Source organism: Candidozyma auris, chromosome 6 (assembly GCF_003013715.1).
Source record: "Candidozyma auris chromosome 6, complete sequence".
Classification (NCBI taxonomy): Eukaryota; Fungi; Ascomycota; class Pichiomycetes; order Serinales; family Metschnikowiaceae; genus Candidozyma; species Candidozyma auris.
Genome location: NC_072817.1, coordinates 79999 through 99466, shown reverse-complemented (window position 1 = coordinate 99466; position 19468 = coordinate 79999). Strand labels below are relative to the sequence as shown.

The 19468-nt window shown below is 44.5% G+C and overlaps 8 protein-coding genes across 8 annotated transcripts; 5 read left to right on the top strand and 3 right to left on the bottom strand. All coding sequences in view use genetic code 12, as the record gives it.

Moving 5' to 3' along the window:
- Positions 1-571: 571 nt before the first annotated feature.
- Positions 572-1954, top strand: CJI96_0004726 (uncharacterized protein; the record flags this gene model as incomplete). Its single annotated transcript, XM_029037513.2, has 1 exon — positions 572-1954. One exon carries the CDS (start codon positions 572-574, stop codon positions 1952-1954), a length of 1383 nt encoding a protein of 460 aa, XP_028888569.2.
- Positions 1955-2147: 193 nt separating this feature from the next.
- Positions 2148-2780, bottom strand: RIP1 (ubiquinol--cytochrome-c reductase catalytic subunit RIP1; the record flags this gene model as incomplete). The annotated part of the gene is made up of 1 exon (XM_029037514.2): positions 2148-2780. The coding sequence occupies one exon, from the start codon at positions 2778-2780 to the stop codon at positions 2148-2150; it is 633 nt and encodes a 210-aa protein (XP_028888570.2).
- Positions 2781-3163: 383 nt separating this feature from the next.
- Positions 3164-5887, bottom strand: CJI96_0004724 (putative E3 ubiquitin-protein ligase; the record flags this gene model as incomplete). Its single annotated transcript, XM_029037515.2, has 1 exon — positions 3164-5887. The coding sequence occupies one exon, from the start codon at positions 5885-5887 to the stop codon at positions 3164-3166; it is 2724 nt and encodes a 907-aa protein (XP_028888571.2).
- A 1681-nt stretch (positions 5888-7568) lies between these two features.
- CJI96_0004723 (uncharacterized protein) lies at positions 7569-10811 on the top strand (the record flags this gene model as incomplete). Its single annotated transcript, XM_029037516.2, has 1 exon — positions 7569-10811. The coding sequence occupies one exon, from the start codon at positions 7569-7571 to the stop codon at positions 10809-10811; it is 3243 nt and encodes a 1080-aa protein (XP_028888572.2).
- Positions 10812-10930: 119 nt separating this feature from the next.
- Positions 10931-13132, top strand: NUP85 (Nup85p; the record flags this gene model as incomplete). The annotated part of the gene is made up of 1 exon (XM_029037517.2): positions 10931-13132. The coding sequence occupies one exon, from the start codon at positions 10931-10933 to the stop codon at positions 13130-13132; it is 2202 nt and encodes a 733-aa protein (XP_028888573.2).
- A 180-nt stretch (positions 13133-13312) lies between these two features.
- Positions 13313-14008, bottom strand: CUP5 (H(+)-transporting V0 sector ATPase subunit c; the record flags this gene model as incomplete). Its single annotated transcript, XM_029037518.1, has 2 exons — positions 13313-13781; positions 13995-14008. The coding sequence occupies 2 exons, from the start codon at positions 14006-14008 to the stop codon at positions 13313-13315; spliced, it is 483 nt and encodes a 160-aa protein (XP_028888574.1).
- A 1462-nt stretch (positions 14009-15470) lies between these two features.
- CJI96_0004720 (RNA binding protein SNU13) lies at positions 15471-15845 on the top strand (the record flags this gene model as incomplete). Its single annotated transcript, XM_029037519.2, has 1 exon — positions 15471-15845. One exon carries the CDS (start codon positions 15471-15473, stop codon positions 15843-15845), a length of 375 nt encoding a protein of 124 aa, XP_028888575.1.
- Positions 15846-16125: 280 nt separating this feature from the next.
- On the top strand, positions 16126-19467 carry CJI96_0004719 (uncharacterized protein; the record flags this gene model as incomplete). The annotated part of the gene is made up of 1 exon (XM_029037520.2): positions 16126-19467. The coding sequence occupies one exon, from the start codon at positions 16126-16128 to the stop codon at positions 19465-19467; it is 3342 nt and encodes a 1113-aa protein (XP_028888576.2).
- Between the last annotated feature and the right edge of the window lies 1 nt (position 19468).

Sequence of the window (19468 nt, the reverse complement as noted above, 5' to 3'; positions counted from 1 at the left end):
GCAATTTACTACCAGCGAGTTTGATGACAGCAGTATGATATAAAGACTACCGATCTTGATTTTGCTATAGGCCAAAAACCATATCTTTGCTTCAAGAGGTGGCGGCACCGAAATGTTGATATGACTAGTAAGTCCTAGTTGCATGGATTTGGCGAGAGGCATTTGAAACTAGTGGGTGCCATTCTATTTTGTGTTTGTCGTTTCATTTAGAGGTTGCAGGTACAATCTCAGACTTGAAGCGGTCTATTGCTGCTGCTGCCATCATTATTTCAAGAAGAATGAATTAGCATACAAACTCCAAGCATGAAGAAGAGAATCCCTGATTTTAGCAGACGGCTGACAACTTTGCATTACTTTCATCTCAACTTTTTTATATCACAGACTTTATCACGAATTTGACACTGCCATATGCACAGTGCGAATAATTTGCAGCCATTTTAAAAGCTTCTCCGTACTCTTAGCGTTACCCACTTAAGAACTGCCGATGTCAAAAAACTTGGTACTATGTTTCGAAGGCACTTCAGCAGGATTCGGCAATCCTCCGCCTTCTAATATCATCAAACTCTTTTCCATGCTCGACCAGAACACTCAAACCTGCTACTACCAGCCAGGCATAGGCACCACCTTTGGAGGAGCAGTTCCAGACATTGAATCCTCCACCCACTTCAAGTATGGTCTTGACAGTATTAAGAACAGCCTCGACGCTGCATTTGCCCTCTCTTTTGAGTCCCATGTCCAGGCGGCGTACCTCTTTCTCATGAGGTTCTGGACACCGAAGTCGAAAGTGTACATCTTTGGCTTCTCAAGAGGCGGTTACACGGCCAGAGTATTGATCGGATTTCTAGAATGTTTCGGTCTTTTTCACCAAGGCCTGGAGATGCTGGTGCCGTTGGCGTGGAGAGTGTACTCCGGGTGGGAGAAAGCAGGACGTCCCAGAAGGGACCCCACGTCGCTGTTTCTGCTTCATTTGCGAAGATTGTTTGGACAGGAGATCAGGGTCCAATTTCTCGGGATTTGGGACACGGTTAGTCTGGTTGGTATATTGACTGACAGGTTGTTTCCATTCACTACTTGTTCTTCTATCGTAGACCACATTCGTCATGCTCAAAGCATCGACGAGAGAAGGGCTAAGTACCGACAAGTGCCGTTCTACGTTGACGATCATACCAGTGATAGAGCAGTGCCTTCTCTTCTACACCGAATCTGGATATGGGCAAATAGCCTTTGGTTCAGCAACCATTCAGATACCAATGTGTCTAAGGACATTCTTGAGATGTGGTTTCCTGGCTCACATGGCGATATGGGCGGAAGTTGGGGGCTAGATGAAAACGGAAAGCGGCTTTCAGAGGTCCCATTCCGCTGGCTAATTGCCGAAGGTTGTAAATTTGGTGTCCAGCTTGGAAAGGATAGCATAGAGTCTTACTGGGAACGATACCAGCCAAAAGACTCCTTATTGCTGTACCAGCACGATAATCTCTCACTTCGTAGATCTAAAGTCCAAGAGCAGGAGATCTTCGAGGGTGCAGATGGTGTAATTTTACGGTGCAATGGAAGGGGAAACTCTTCATTTCTCAAAAGCATATGGTGGTGGTTTCTTGAGTTGATTCCCTTCAACACCAAAATTGCAAAGGGGAATGGCCGATGGACAAACAAGTTCAGTCCCAACTTGGGGAAGAACAGAGTGCTTCCTCCTAATGCCCAATTACACTGGTCTGTCTTCTACAGACTTGCTCTTGTGGACGACTATAGGCCCAACAACCTTCCTCCAAGGCTCGGGACCTATATTGTCAAGCTGGTCGAAGAAACCGGTGTATCTTTGACAGAAGTCGAATCCGCAAGTTTGGAAGCTCTTGATATGGAGAGTATCCGAACAACAAACCTCGAACATATCTGGAAGAGGGTACCCGACGAGTTAGCGCATCAAACGGGTTATGAGCTGATGTCTACAGCATAATCGTGTTTCAATGCAATTTAATATGTATCTTAATCTAGGATGGGCCAAAAGGAGTTTGGGAATGAATAAGTACATGCATCCTACTATGAGGAGGCCCGTCGAAAAGAAGTAGTGAGGGTTTGAGTGTCGTAAGAGCTCAAGAGCTCCATAAACATTAGGTCTTTTAGATGTTGGAGTGGATAACGCCGCAAGCTTAACCAATCAACAAGGTGGAGTCGTCGGTGAACTCGTACTGAGGAATCTCCAAGTTCAAAGGAGCAGGACCCTTTCTAATTCTGCCAGAGATATCGTAGTGCGAACCGTGGCATGGGCAGAACCATCCACCGTAGTCACCAGCCTCACCAATAGGGACACATCCCAAGTGGGTACAGATACCCAACATCACCAACCACTCTGGCTTCTTGACACGCACATCGTCGGTCTCTGGGTCTCTCAAGCTCTGCACGTCCACGGACTCAGCCTCGGCAATCTCATCGGGCGTTCTGTGTCTGATGAACACTGGCTTACCCTGCCACTTGACAATGACATTGTTACCTTCTGGGATAGCGCCCAACTTGACCTCAACCTTGGCCATGGCCAAGACATCGGCAGATGCAGACATAGACGAAAGGAACGCCTCCACAGTCGACTTAGCACCAGCAGCAGACAATAAACCCATGGAACCAACCATGAAGTAGGTGAAGTTCTTGTTTTTCAGCTCCAGTCTATCGTTGAGGTATGCGGAGAAGTCTGGCTGCTTGTAAGGCGTAAGGGCCGAGGCAGACGAAGACAAAGTTCTGGCGGCGCCCTTCAAGCCCAAACTGCTCTTCAATGTTCTGGCAAGCATCGTTGTGTTTGGAATAGATATGTGAGAAGTGAATATCTTCTTCGCTTTCTACGCTATACTAGGTTACTTTTTCGCACTCAATTCGCACTTCATTCATTGGCTAGATCACGGCCGGGTAACCCCACACACGGTGCTTGATACCTGTTCAAAAAAACAGTAGCGATGAATTCCATGGAAATCATGCACACCAAAATATGAATGACAAGAGGCATATATGTAAAAATCTCGAGTTATTACCCTCCAAGGTCGAGAACATCATTTCTCTTATCACGTGCTCCAAATCACGTGATTATCATGCCATTACTGGAGCCTATCTCAGGATACTTTATTTTCTGCGCGTCTTCCTTGCTACACAATATTTTTCGCAGCCATTTCCCATAAAGCTATTTGATACCAAACCCTGCCGACATGTTGACCGCCTTGTCAAGCTTCTCAGCCAATTTTTTCTTGCTAATATAATCGTACAATGCCAATTCATTAAAACATGTGTGGGCCACCGGAAGCCTGTCGCTGTCCCCGCCAGCTGTCTTAAGGCGGCTGATCTTAAGGGTGAGATTCTGTATCCCTGTGGCTGGCACTCGATCTGACCCCGTGATAAAAAGAAGTAATTTTTTCTGCTGTTTGTAAGTAAGTCCACTGACATATTCCCAGAACCACTTGACTGTGGACGACTCGGTGGCTTCCTCTTTGCTTGCCCACCCGCTGTAGTTGGTGACAGACTGAAGCACATCCACATCGAACTTGCTCTCCTCGCTGCCACACAAAAGTAGCTGTATCTCCTCGGGCAGAAACAAGGAGAAGGCATTGCCATCTACCACATTGGAAAAACCACCTTTGAAAGCAGCGAGCTGCTTGCTCATTCCGTCCCAAAGGAAGAATCGGGCGTACTTGTCAATATAGAGCTCGCGATTGTCACCGTCCACAACCAAATTCGAGCCGCCAGGAATGAGATCCTTGGTGTATCGAGTTCCAAACGGGTCTGAGAATGTAACCTCGAAGGTCAAATCAAGCGACTCGATCTCTTCAGCGCTATAGTCTCTTAATCTGAAAAGGTTGCGTGCTGACATGGGGAAAATCTCCTGATAGTCAGCCAAACCAATGGGTAACCCCAACAAAATTTTGTACATCGTAATGGGGAATTTGAGGTCGAGGATGGTCAGGTTATATATTGCCAATCCAAGAATTGCACCAAAGAGATAATACATTTCGAAATTGTCCACCGGTACAACATTGAACCAAAGGAAATTAGAATCCTCGACGTAACTAAGCATCCCTGCGTGTGGACTAAAGAGTGCTCTAGTGAGTAGAAGAAACCATTCTTTCTTGAGACCACCAGCGTCGACACCGGGCTCATTAATAAATTGCACTCGCAAGCTCTTCTTCAAGTTGTTTGGGTTGAGTTGAATGCAGCGAAGCGAGTCTTGTACGATGTAATCACGACGTACTCTAACTCTGAAGTAGACATCTAGTGTCACACGGCGATCAAGAGAATTGATAAACGCCTCCTCTGCTTTCCTTTCCATCTGCCTCCTGGCCTCGTACTCAAGAATTGCAATTTTTCCCCCAAGAGTAATTAGAAACGGGTACTGACAGAAGTAGAATGTAGTACTTGGAGATTCAGTAAAGGGTACATGGTTCGAACCATGAATATAATCGATGACGGTTTGCAACGCTGGCTCTGTACCGACATCTTGGCGACTCAGTTTTCTTCGACTCAGCCAGGCGTCGTAATCTAGCTTGATATTGACATAATCGACTAGGGAATTGTAAAATGCATGAGCTTGCAACTTGTTTTCCCCGTAGCGAATGTAGTTCGCCTTCACAAAAATGCTTAACGCTCCGGACGCTGTTCGGAGGTGGTAGTTCAGTGAATACTGATGAACTCTAATCTTCGCATCGTGTTTCTTCTTTTTCGAGCCTCTAGATCTGGGACTCAATGGACCACTCGTCAATTGCTGAAGGCTCACTGGAGGCGCTAACGTGTCCATGCCTTCTACTTCATCTTTGAGATAAGAGTACTGAAAGTATTCATCATCTTGAACATGGGGAACACTGTTACTCCTCGCCTCCTTGATTGTAGGTTTCACGAGATGACTTTCATCTTGCTGAGGGGGTGGTGTTGGAATCGAGCTGTTCCGACGATGTGTGTTTTCGAGTCCACCTCCCAGACTGCTTCTGCGAGCCAACTCCGGGTTGTTGGCAAAGTAAAAGTACTTTTTCAAGTGGAATGTGATGTACAAATTGATAAGCTCAACCTTGGCCATGAAATCAACGTGAGAACGCTTCAGAAACCACGAAGCCACGTAGTTTCCGGTCAAGGTGCTTTCAGCCTGGGAAAAGATCCCCAAGACTCGTTTCAAGATCTCGTAGCAGAGTGCTTGGATCTCAGGCACCTCCACCATCGAACCAGGACGATGCTGAGAGCGTTTATCGTTGTTTGTTAGCGCCTTCGACAAAAAAGGAATCTCAAAGAGAACCATCACCCACAGAAGGTTTCGAGGATCGTCACACAAGTTGAGAGGAAGCCGTTTGAGACAGTGACATGCGCCCAGAAGGGCATAGTATAGTGGCCGTCTTGAAGGGAGCGACGTAAGAAGGTCGAAGATCTTGCGGACATCATCGTAGTCCAAGTTCGCCGTAGAATAGTGCGGCCTTCGGCTCTTTCTCTTCAATTTGAACGACTCGTTTAAACAAGCCATTGAGCCGAAAGCTTGAAAGAGGTAGTCCAGAAGAGGCTTTAATCGTTCATGGAGCTCATGGCTGTTTTCGATCTTCTTGTCTGAGTGCAATGCTTGGTCCACGAGACGCTTCACGTAGTTATACGAGAGGAGGTGCACTGGCGGGTCTGCGGTCAAATCTAGATGCAACAAGTTCGTTGTATGACAATGCGGACAACAGAACTTGTGGGTGTTTTCAGGGAACGTTAGCACGGTGCCACAGCACGAGCATTTGCATACGCTCTTGGCCTTTTCCGCCTGTTCCTTTAAGTTGAGCGATGTGTTGGACGGACTCACCGACTGCTTTGGCGACGACAGGATCTTGAGGTAGTCCAAAATTCGCCACGAAGACGAGCTCTTTGGCCCCAGGGTCGGCGATGCTGGATTCATCGAGGGCTCTGGTGTCTTGTGATTGATCCGGGTACTAATTAGGCGCCGGGAAAAGGCGGATCAATAGGAATATTGCTGGTCAATTGAAGCGTCGATTAATTAGCGAGGCGGATAGCAACTGAGCGTGGAAGAAGAGAAGACGACCTCCAGAGAAAACAGTTGGTGTCTATGCTCTGCTGGTAGGGAAAGTGTATAGCCAGGCTATGGCACAAGTACCGCCGCTCTGCACAGTAGGTTGCTGGAGGAAAGGAGCCCGGTAGAGCAAATGGGTAGAGAGTTTGGAGATTAATAAAGTTTGAAGTCACAGAATCAATGATGCGATCTCAATTCACGACATGGTCAGTTTGACCATCAAAATTCAATGCTAGCTGGAGTGTTGGACAGGGCGTCTTATCGTGTCCCTAAGTGAGCCTCAGGCATTTCGCACCCATTTGGCGATTATGCGTCTAAGATCTTGTGAGTTGCGGAAGCAAGAAACAGGGGTGGCTCAAAGACGGTAACATCTGCTCCTGGAAAAATGAAGAAAATTTTTAAAAACGCTTTTTTGAACATGCCTCTCTAGATTTACGACTTAGACAACGATATGAACTTTGTGATGATTTGTGGTCGAGGACTAGTACGATGAGATCGTCAGGAATTCGCAGCCAAGTAGGTTGTAGTGACAGAGAGGCCATTGAGGGAGCGAGAGGGAAGGCAACTCTAACCACGTTAGGAAAATGCTTTCTTCATTTTTGCGGAACCCCGAGTAGAGAACAACGTTTATCTTTGGGGGGAACAGGTACCATAAACAATTGGGTAGGTCGTAAATATGTGTGAGTAGGACCTTGCGGGAGAATGATGTCCACTAATGTTCAACTGGACTTGGGCTCCCCTGTTGGAGCTTAGAGAGGCGGTTAGGTAGTGAAGGGCTAAACTAATGAAGTTATCTGATCGAACGGTAAAAGAATTGGATCACAATTAGTGATTGTCGGACGATCTACATTGTGGTGGCATTCGTGTCACTTGATGCAGAAGTGTTCTCCCATTTAATTAGCAGAATTTGTGGGGCACAGATGTTGAGATACAGAAATAGGAATTGAGAACGGACACGGTTCAGTGAATTGTGTGTTACTACTCGGGGAGCTTATAAGACCTGGTCGTGGTCACACGAGGGAAACCTGGAGCATTTTAAAGCACATCCACTTGGGATAAGAACAGTATGAACTTGAAACATCGCATTGCCTATTCTGGATCAGAAGTTGAAGTCAATCAGTGAAATAAGTATGCGTTCATCAAATCGAGCTAAGTGATCCTGTAGGTATTCGATAGCACACTGACGATCTTGAAGACACCTTGATACGAACCAAGAGTCTGAAAGTACCTCAAAAGCACAGCTGAATCGGAGGCATTTTGTACGCCTCTTTGTTCACCTGCGCTCATGGGAAACTATCATCGCTTCACCTACCCCAAAAGTAATGGCTGCGAAAATAGGTGCCATCGCAACCAAGTGACGCTAGACTCACCCACCAAAGCAAATCAGAGTGAAATATCAAAAGGAAGAGGTAATAAAAAGCCTACAAACCGGAAATTCCTAGAAAAATTCATAGAACCAGTAATTTTTCGTTTCCACCTTCCTTTGCCGCCACCACAGTAGTAAGCGTGCTCACCTTATCGCCTTCGCACATATCTCACGTATACCTCCATGGGCAGACTAATCCACACGATCCAGCGCCCACAAGGCTATGGACTCGCAGCGGTGTATCGGCAAGACGAGTATCAATTGCTCGCCATTGCCGATCGATGCACAATCCAGCATTATATCTTTGACTCTACGAACCCTGAATACTTGTGCAGTGAGCATCCTATCAAGCTACGAAGTCCCATTGTGGCCTTGACATCCGCCAAGTATAACGGGCGAGACAGATTGTTTGCTATTGCCGACAATAAGATCTATGAGTGCTCGATGAATGCCCAAGTTTGGGGTCATATTGAGGAGACAACTCAAAGAGGAATTGACTCCACTGTTGGTCACCATAGATTGCATCTACTAGTCTACGGAGAAAATGCATCGGTTATACGGGTTACTAGTGACGGAAGGGTATTCAAGTATCCTTATGCAAGAAAAAGTCAAACGGTGTTCCTGGGGTCCCTCGGTTGTATCCAGGTGAAGCTGACTGCCACTTTGGAGGATAACCAGACGGTGGCAGTGTTGTATTCGGGCTACGATCTAACGTCTTCTCTTCTTTACTTTTCTTTTGAAAAAGAAAACCCTCGGATAATACACCAGTTTGCCTCGTTTGTGGAGGCCCCATCTTTGATCATACCAATGAATTATGGGGGTGTGATGGTGTTGAGCAATTCGAAGGCGTATTTGTTTCCAGGGTTAAATCAAACATGTGATCTTCCTGACACCTATGTTGACTCTTCATCTACCCGTGCTTCAGTGTCAAAGGGTGTAGTAACTATTGATATCGGGCTGCTTCCATACGTATACTCGTTATTCACAGCATACACTAAGATTGACGATACTCGCTTTTTGGTGACAACGGACTCGGGTCAGACTGCTCTCATCTTCGTGGATCTACTGTTTACCCCAGGTCGTTTTGGCCAGTCAAGCATGCTACTAAAGAGCTTCACAGTCCTTGATGTTGGAAAATCCACAGTTGCTAACTCGTTGGTCCACATCCAGGATAACATCTTTTACGCCGCATCGAGGTTCTCTCAAAGCGTGCTATTCAGCATTCAGCCAGAGGACCCAACCCTTCGGATCTTGTCCTTCATGCCTTCCTCGCCTCCAGTGCTAGATCTAGCGTACAGTTACAACACTGACTCGATCCGGTACGCACCAGACATCTTCGTTTGCCAGGGTAGCTATCACAATGGCGAACTACGCAAAATAACGTACAACAAGTGGAGAACAACCGTCTTGTCGTCGATTCAGATAAACGAGCCGTTTGCGGAAATTATCCGACTTCTGCCAACAAACTACCTGGGTTATCATTCACTGGACTCCAGGGTTTATGTTGGTATCATGAATGCCTCAGAGATCAGTCGAATATATGAAATCGAAGATGATGGCCTCCTCAAGAAACCTGGAGCCATAAAGTTGTCGAACTTCTCCATAGACGGCACGGGTATAAGTGATGCCAAAATGGACGAAAAGGGCGAGTTCGAATGGGATAGGGTTTGGACCAATGACGACTTTTGTGCTTTCAAAGTCAGGAATGATGACATCAAATTTGCTCGAGTAATGAGGTTTCGGGATACCATTCACATCAAAGGAGGTCACCTAGTGTTAACTACGCAGGGTGGTGAACTGTCTGTCAAGCTTAATCACGATGAAGCTCTCGTCTGCTCCCTTCAATTTGTCTACTTTCGCGATGAACCGTACATAATTGTTGCTTATTCCGATGGCCACGTTCTGTTTTATAGTGGTTCACATCATCAATTAAAACATCGGTGGTCGCTCACTTGCTCCATCCGCAAAGCAGGGCTTGTTGGTGCTCTGCTCTGTCTCAATAACAAAAATAGTATTGTTTTGGTCATGGTCGATACCCACGGCACCATTTACCAGCATTTGATCCGCAGAGGCAACATAGTGGACTCCTGTGTTTGGATTTCCAAGAACGGCGTTCCTACAGGGATGAATTCAGACGGTCTCTTAGTGGTGATGTACGATGACCACAAGGTGATAGGGTTAGTACCAAAGAGTGATTACTTTTTGGAATTTGCTGACTTTTTCTATTCTCCAAAAGTCATAAAAAGTGTCACTGTTCTCCTGTTGTACAATTACATGTTCGGAGTCCTTCTCAGGGATGGGACCTTTTTCACTGTCCGTCTGAAAGATAAAACTGATGTTGACGACGCTCATTTTGCAGACCAACTATGGACAAAGGCTCTCAGCATTAAAAATACGCCTTACCTCATCTGCATCAAGAATGATATTGCATCTTCGAATGGCTTCAAGCGAAGTTCAACAATCAACCTCTTAGATGGTCGATCTATGAAAATATTGGATTCATTTGCTGATGGTGAGCATTTATACACGGATATATGTCTTCTTCCTGAAGATAAGTCTCTTGAGATTGGCGCTCAGTATTTTGTTGCTATCCAAGATGATGGGCCCTGGAGCCAAAAGTTTCCAATTTTTAAGGTGGAGGATTTCAAGGTAAAGGCTGTCGCCAATGTCATGGCTGAAGGTGTCCCTCTTCGAAATGTATCGTTTACTAGCATTGTCTTCAGTGACAAATTATACGCTATAGGGAATGAGCTCCTCTCCATTGAGCTAGAGAAGGTTGAAAACGGGTACAGATGGGTTCATGAAGGGCATGATAGCGCCAAAACCAAGAGAATGTTGCAATATGGTATGCAAGTGTGTCCCACTCAACTGGGAGGTGTTGTTTATCTAGACTCATTTCATGGTGCGTTCCTTCAATTCCCCAACGAGATGCCTAGACGTATAGGAAGTCTGACAGAAATGCTTTATACTGCAATATGTGTGGTGCCTCCCATCGGCGACGAACCCGAATATATCGTTGCAGGCGACACATACGGCAGAGTATATTTCAGACAAAACACGATCATGCTCCACTCTCAAATCAATGTTTTGAAATACATCGAAGAAGACGGGTCTCTTCTCATTGGGACATTGGATGGAGGCATCTACAGGTTGACGAGTCAGGCAACCCTGGAGACTTACAAAATAAGAAAGCTTTATGGAACGTGTACGAAAACGTTCAATCTACCATATGAGCAGAACTCCGATGTCTCTGAAGATCGCGCCATTTATCCATCGATGTACATTGAAGCAGCTCTAAAACGCCGAGACATTGCTAAAGATTTCATTCATCTCGCTGCGTTTAACAGTAGCAGCGACAAAGGCGTTAACAAAACCAAGGCTTCTCACCTCAAGATGCCAATGGAGAAATTTATCGATGAATTTTAAAATAGGCGATTAATATACCTCAATAAGCCCGCAGGGCCTCTGCTCAGATGCAGTGCGCACGAAGAAAAACATAAGTTGTAAGAAGTGTTGATAATTGAGAGCTCCCTCCGGTAATCAGTATGAACTTCGATGACATACAAATGCTAGATGTCCCCGCTGAATCTTCGAGTCATACTGAATCATTGAACTCGGATGACGTCCCCACAAGTCCAAAAGCTGACAAGAAGTACCCATCATTGTCAGAATGGCTTCAGCTGGATGACGACTTGAAATTTCAATTTGACCTTCAAGAATATAAAAAAAGTCTAGAGCCTCAGGATCCGTTCTACAGAGCTCATCATGAGTATATAAGCCTGTTGTACAAGATTGTGGAGGAATTACTGAATCACGATGTCCAGGTTCTTCCAGAAGACTCGGAGGATGAGGAGCCATTGGGAGTCGTCACTTCGCTGAGAGAAATCTCGAAGAATGCCAAGAAAGAGGTAAAGTTGACTCGAATACATGATGCTTTCTCAAAGATATTATCGAAGTATGAGCAGTTTCTAGATACTGTCAAAGATGAGTTACAAGAGGAGGACTGGGATGCATACGTCGATCTCCATTTCTTGCTTGAGTTCATTCAAGCTGATAAGTTTTCTATTGACCAAAGGCAAAAACCAGAGCTCATTCTGTACTGGGTGAACAAATATGACCCAAAACCAGAGGATAGCTTCGTCGATGAAGTTGTCTACAACAACCCAGAGCCATACATGCATCCTGAATTCTGGACAACATACATGGGCACCTTGCTCACGAGAGGGATGTTCAGCCATGCAGCTCGATCCATAAAGCTGTCGAAGTACGAAAACTTAGGTGAAAAATCCCTGTTGTATAATATCATCACCGACTTCCATGTTTTGATAGATAGCTACACGTCTATGGCCTTAAAAGGTCAATTCGGCGAGTGGAAGCGCACGGCGTGTGAAATGAGAGACAGCTATTTGACGCTCAAACGAGGCATTGAAGATGAAAAAGAGCTAGTCATCGCGAGGCAAATCCTCGAATTGCTTCGAGCAATTACTGGTCTTCCTAAAACTTTGGCCGGATTTACTTCAACTTGGTACGAGCTTTACGCAGCATTAGCTTTATTTCAAGTTCGTGATTATGAAAATGTTTACATGGACTACTATCAAATTGCTGTGGGTGAGAAAGGCATTGACGAGACTTCAGACTTAGAAGTATTTTTAAGTAATGTCGTCATGGGTAACTCAGTTTCTGTTATTCTTGCTGTTGACAAATACGACAGCGCAACTGCAGCTTACTTGAGTCGACTTTTTGAGCTCAAAGGTCTCTTTTTACCTTATTACGACGTCGCTCTTAATATGACCTTGTCAAACAAGGAAGGGCTTCCAAGGAGAAAAATATCAGACTATCTCCTCACGAGGCATGCCTTTGAGTGTTTTGAGGTTCATCCGCTTGCCAATGTCGGTATTGGTCTCTTCCTTCACCCCGTCATAACACCATCACCAGACCATAACTGGAAGAACCGTCAAATAGTCGGTGAATTCTTGCCGCACTATAAGTGTTACACGAACGATGATATGGAATGGGCACTTACTGTCTGTGCCAAGCTCAATTTACCTGACGTAGCAAAGAAGCTCTATTTGCAACAAGGAGAGCAATCGCTCGCAGAAGGTCATCTATACGAAGCCATGAATATGTTCGTGCATTGTTACGACGATACGTCGTCCTCCAAGGAAAGTGCTTTGGCTATGGAAAAGATACATCATATCGTGTGGGATATCCTCTTCCAGGATGCCCTCTTGAACAGTTTGCCAGTTGAAGACGAGCTCTTGAATAATGTTATCACCAAGAAAGTGAACACATCTTTTGAAGTTCAGCCTGCGATAAGGCAGTGCATTGCTCCCTACTCAGTGTTGGTGGAGTACCTTGTTTCATTGGAAGATAAAAACGCATTCAAAAAGAATATCTCGCGGTTGTTTCACCTAATCAGATTCAAGTTTATGCCCAAAAAATTCTTGCCATTGTTATTCGCACAATTTCTACCCCTACTCTCATCAGATAAATTCGAATTGTCTGACCTCGTGGTCATGATCGAGCTAATTGACTCCTTTGAGGTGCTGGCACAGGAAGAGCCTGATGAGGTTGCCAAGTTATACTCTTTCGCAGTGAAAAGCGTTGATGATGTACCTGCTGAGCATGACTGGCGCAAGATCCTACAAAAGGAAGGACTGATTCCGGAATCAGTAGAAGATCTCGTCTTGACGTTGAGAAGAAGCATTGCCTCAAAGATAGGGGACGTTTACATTCAACAAAAGTAAGTACTTGATACATCTATTTCGATACGTATAATGAGACATGGAATTGTCTCAACTACATAACGATGAAGATAGAAATGAAGAAAAGAAATATGTGATGATTGTAAATCAGTAAATGACTTTCGACATGATGACATTTTGGGGGAACGTGGTCCCTCTAATAAGGGATGTGAAATCACTACCTTAACAGGTGACGTCCTGAGAAGCTCTGGAGTTCAACAACAAAGCGACAATCAAGCCGTACAAACCCAAGACTTCAGCGAAAATCAAGATCAAAAGCATACCAACGAATAATCTTGGTTGCTGAGCAGTGCCTCTGACACCAGCGTCACCGACGATACCGATGGCAAAACCAGCAGCCAAACCCGACAAGCCAACAGACAAACCGGCACCTAACTGGATGAAACCAGAGTACAAGGCCTGCTTCTGGGCCAATCCATCAGACACCAACACAGCAACCACCAAACCGTAAATGGCAATGATACCAGCCAACACAACCGGAACAATGTTCTTAAACAACAAGTCTGGTCTCAAAACACAGGTGGCACACACACCGACACCGGATTTGGCGGTACCGTAAGAGGCGCCAAAGCAGGTGAACACAATGGCAGCGGTACAGCCAATGGCACCAAAGAAGGGAGCGTAAACTGGGCTAGGCTGGTTAGTAAAACGCTTGATTATAAAGGAATGATCAAATCTTGTTGTCTATTAATTTCATCTTCTCTAGACGTTGTTTTTGAAGACGAATTTGCTGAGAACACAGTCACGGCTGCTGTTTACAGCGATAAGAAGCTTGATGATCATTTGAGGACGAATTGAGTCAAACAAGCACGTCCGCTACCCAAGAACCGTCTAAATTACATACCACAAGTCGGACATTCTTTGTGAGTTAGCAACACTGATGGATGAATTGAAGTATTCGACAAGTCAACCAAGATAGATTACAGGTGGCTAAGATTGAGGGTAATTTTTTCTCGGATTAAGTGAGCGGTGAGAGCGTGGCAGTATGTGCAGGGGTGCTGTGATTGGGATTACGCACAGCTCAGTTTAATGTGGGCTGACGCTGGGAAAAGTTGCAAAGAATGAAGTTCATTTGTATAAAAAGTGACCGATAAAGAGACTTAGGTTCGAGCTTCTATCTCTGGTGAGAAATTAAGGTTCGAAAATGAAATTGTACAAACCTGTGATGCTCGTGGGTGTGTATGTGAAGCGTCTGGCCAGGGTAGAACGTATAGAGAACTTCAGCCTTTGCGAAAGACTTGGCGGATCTAGCTTTTATTGAAATTTGGATGTGACCTCTTCTTTTTTCTCTCTCTTCAAAATCATAAAACTAAAGTATCCAGTTCTATTTTCTCAGCGTGTTGTAGTCCATACTTATGTGAGAATGGCTGCGAAAAGCAACAATGCAAATGTGTACATACACAGCTTCACAAGTTCTCAGAATGCCAACCTAGACTCAAGAAGAATGAGCATTTGCAACTTGTGGATACTTTTATCTCGTCCAGCTGACACTCAGCACTTGGCAAAGTTTGGACTCAGCAATTGTGAAGCTTTTGTATCTGGTCAATGAATTCTTGAAGCTGATATGTTCTCATTGCACGAAGATGGTCACTTGTTGCACGAAAGGGGTAGAGGAGTATATCCTTTTTCCTTCGAACATAGATCTTTGTGGATAATTTCCAGTGCGGACACAATGTCGTTGTTGTCTCAACATAGGTCCAATGAATATTGCCGGCCAAGTGAGTAAGACAGATCAATGAGTAAGTTCTTTTCAAAATACTGTGGTTTGAAATCTTTTTGATTATGAGGCTTTTTGAATTTCAGAGCAGCCACTAGACGGTTCGCCTCTCGTACTTTCCTTTCAAGGTTATTTTTGCAGATTTTTCGCAGCCAGCCATGAAGGCTCTTAGCAGAGTAGTGCCTCCTACTTCCTCACCAATTGCTGCCGTCATCGACAAAAGATCGATTACGTTCGGTCCAATAAAAGCAAAACAGTGGATTTCGATTTCCACTTCTCAAATTGTCTCGTTCCCTTTCCTGATCCTCTTTCACGCCGGCCCCTTCGATCGCACAATTTGTGCCCATTTTACCCACGAATCAAAGACGTTTTGCAAGTTTTTGTCCCTTTGAAACCACTTAAGGGCAAAATTAGTCTCTATGTCATCTATATGTCATTTCTATGCCATCCCACAATAGGAAACTGCCATCCCCATCTCGAGGTACTATGATGTCCACGTGACCGCCCCATGCCATACTCATCTCGCGCAAAGGAATTTTTCCATCTCTTCTTCTCTTTATCGGTGAGCTATTTTGCAAGGAGCCTAATCAACAACATTAAACCATGTCTAACCCAAAAGCCTTCCCCTTAGCTGACTCTGCATTGACCCAGCAGATCTTGGACGTTGTTTCTCAAGCCCAGAACTTGAGACAGCTCAAGAAAGGTGCCAACGAGGCCACTAAGACATTGAACAGAGGTATTTCCGAGTTCATCATCATGGCTGCCGACACCGAGCCAATTGAGATTTTGTTGCACTTGCCTTTGTTGTGTGAGGACAAAAACGTTCCTTACGTGTTTGTTCCTTCCAAGACCGCCTTGGGCAGAGCTTGTGGTGTGTCGAGAGCTGTTATTGCCGCTTCGGTCACCTCCAATGACGCCTCCTCTATCAAGAACCAGATCTACGGCATCAAGGACAAGATCGAGACTTTGTTAATTTAGAGTTGTACTATAGCATTACACATATCAGGGAGTTCATTTCATGTAGCCAGTGTAGATAGTGTAGTATATATCTGTGGGTCGATCCGAGTGCAAATTGCGATGATACTTTCAAATGAATCATAAATTGAGTCAAGCTTTTTTTCTTTTAGATGTATCGAATTATTCAGCAGATTGCATATGTTGTCCACTTGATATCAGTAGTGATATGGGCATCGCGAAAAATTACAGTGGATGCTCATCATTATAGAAGGTCGACTTTCAACCTAGGACATATACTAAGATGGTGGAGCTAGAAACGGCGGAGGCGACAAAGCACCTCAGGTCAAAGGAAATATCGCCTTTAAAAGCCGTAGAAGTCGCTCTGGCGTTGCTAGACGGTTCCCTAGATGTGTTCCTTATCAACAAGCATCACTTTGTGTTCAACTTACTATGCGATCGATTGAACGATCTTACGGGCAAAGATTTCAAGATATGGAAGCTAGAGCCTCTTGCCTGGACGCTTTGGGAAAGATTGTGGCGGATGATGGGAGAAGTGGAGCTGGATCTAGATGTGAGAACCAAGAGCTTCAGAAGAGTCAAGTTGGTGGCCATTGTGGCCAGTGTCTTGCAACAGAGCACTTCGGGTAGCAATACTGAGCTTTTGGAAGCGATGTTCTCCTGTGTTGCTACTATACTAAGTTCTGGTTATGTCGACGTCGATGAATTCACCGCTACGGGGCTTTTATCTGACTATGTGAAATGGTTGGAGAATGAAACCAAGGAGGATGCAAAAATCAATGACTGGACCACAGTGATACTACAAATTTATCAGCTTCCAAGACAGTCCTCTCAGTACAAGCCAACGAAGAAAAGCACGGCTCGCTACTTTTCAAGTGTGCTTCCTCACATACTCAATATCCTTTCGTCTCCTTACGATCTCCTGCTTGAGCCTACCATAAATCTTTTGAAACTGCAAAACAGAATCTTCCTATTTGAGATTGAAACTCCTCGTTCACTCTGTTCGCATATGGATGACGTTTTGGCATATGATGGTCTCCTACAAGAAGCTGTTGAGCTTCTATTTCAAGAAGTCGTGAACAATTTGGCTGCCAAGGATATCGCCCTGTGTGAAGCCGTATTTATTAGTATCACAAAATGCAGCAAATTCTCGGAATTGTCGGAGAGACTTCTTCAAGTCTTGGCCGATGTCAACAGAACCCTTTCGCCTGAGTTCTTCCAAAATATGTACATAGATGAGATTTCCAGGCAGCCGGTGAGGTGGGGATTGGTGGGTCATCTTGTCTCTTTGAGCCCATCGTTAGCAGTCGAAAAAGCTCAAGAAATTGTGGATACTACAAAGGGACTTTCAGAGGAGGATATTTGTATCCTAGCGCCTAGATTGGCTCAAGGTTTTATTCGTGCCAGAGAATTCAACAGCTTTATTGAGACGTTCTTTCCCTTGGGTGTATCTTTGAATCCTTGTTGGAATAATGAATTTGTGGTTAACTCCTTGTCTTCAAAGTGCAATGAACTCTCTGCCAATCAATTCTCGACACTATTAAATCTCTCTTTGGAAAAGAAGCAGAAGGAAACGGCTGTTCTCTTACTCAAAGGACTCCTAATGTGCCCTACATCCAAACGAGACGCTGCGGTTCGTGTTCTTGAGAGCTCACAATTTTCATACCCTGGATGGTCAGAAGTAGTATACTTCTTGTTGTGCAATTACGGCCACAAGTTTTTGTCAGACGGACTTTTGAAGTCTGTGGTTCCAGGAAAGCCACAAACAAAATATGACTTCTACTTGACTTTCAGGATTGCTGAACTTACAGCCTCCTTTGAATTGGTGGAAGAGAAGGAGGTGGCACGCTTTATCAAGAAGAATTCCACCACAGAGACTCTTGCTCTCGCAAGACGATGGCTTGTTCTTTTTGAACCTTTTGAAAAGATCCATACGGCCATTATTGAGAAGTTCATGCTGGATCAAGGGGATGGCCTTCTTGAGCTCCTCAAAACTGAAGCACCCTTAGTTTTTGAGCTTTCAGGCTTTCTCAAATCACTTCTGACTTATATTTCGAAGCATCCAAAGTTTCCAAATAAATCAGCTCTCTTTTGCATGATGCCTCTTCCCATTTATCGAAAGTTTTTTGTATCTTTCACCGATGACTTTTGCAAAGACTCGATCAAAAGTCAAGAGTCGAAGATCATCCTTAAGTATATTTTGCAGGATGCTAATGGCTCGTCACTTCTTGAAAAAGACATCAAGTTCTTCAAAAAATTCCTTGCGTGTGATGACACTCAGATCACTTTTGAGATAGGTGAACTTGTATGGGACAGTCACATCACTAACTTCAAGAGCCAAGCATCCTCGAACTTTGTCAACGAGATTTTGAGGCATCTTGAAAAAAATTTAAAAAAGGATCCATCTAATACTGACTTGAAACTTGCACAAATAGTCATCAAAGGCAAGAAGCCGAAGTCTAACGACTTCAACTTGGCGTTTGAAATTGTTTGCGAACTTTACGTTGCTTTGGTCACCAAAAAGAAGACCTTAAGTAATGATCTAATTGCTGTTCTTGCTTATCTTCCCTCGCCACTCCTGGAGAAGATTTCAATCCTGATCAAGAAATTGCTTAAAAGCATGGGCAAGGAAAGACTAGATGATTCATTAGAGCAGACCCTCTTTGCTTTGGCTGTCAAAACATCTGCCTCAAGCTTCCACGGAGCTTTATACGTTATCAGTTTGTTCCTCGCCCTTCTGAATAACTCAACTTTTGGCAGCTCTCAATCTGTCAAATCTAATCTCATTGCATACTTCCAGTCTTTGCCCTCAGGAGACTTCGATAAAATTTATTTGCATTTACTAGCAGCCGGTGAGGATGCTGCCTCCCCATTCCTTGATCCAATCATCCGAATTTTAACCATCCTCGCACATCAACTAGACAAAGAACGCATCAAAGAGCATACAAAACTTTTCGTCAGCACTATTCTGTTGATGAGCATTCGGACTAAAGATGTGGAAAACATCGACACTTTGCATGAATACTTGTCCACTATTACTGTCATGTTATCAGATCATCCATGGATTTTCTCCCAGTATGCCATCGAGCTGACTTTAGCCTACGTTGTCGGTACACTCAAAAATTCCCGATTTTCCAATCAATCTAAAAGCTTCATCGCCCTCATCGATGTCATATCGTACATTGCCTTGTTTCACAGATTCAGAATCACATCTCGTTACCATTTGTTGATAAGTGCCCTTTCTGAGATAATGAACCACTTGACAAGGAAGGAGGCTACCGCTGAAGAAGGTGCTGTTTTTTCCAGATTGTTGGTTACACTTTGTGAGCCTCCCATTCAGAGGTCTACTAAGGAAAGTGAGTCACTCACATCTCAAGCAGCCGTCTACAAACGAGTTCTCAGGAAACAGGCACACATTCTATTGATTAATTATGTGCATATGCAAGTGTCTGCGCCATTGAAGAGTTCAATCACTGACGCATTGATGCCAGGTATCTATAGTTTGTTTGGACTTCTCTCTAAGCTTGAAATGCAGTTGGCCAACCAGCTTTTGGATCTGCTGGGCAGAGTCTACTTCAAGAATTTGTACCAGGGCTTTAAGGATCACGGCAAGTGGAAGAATTAGA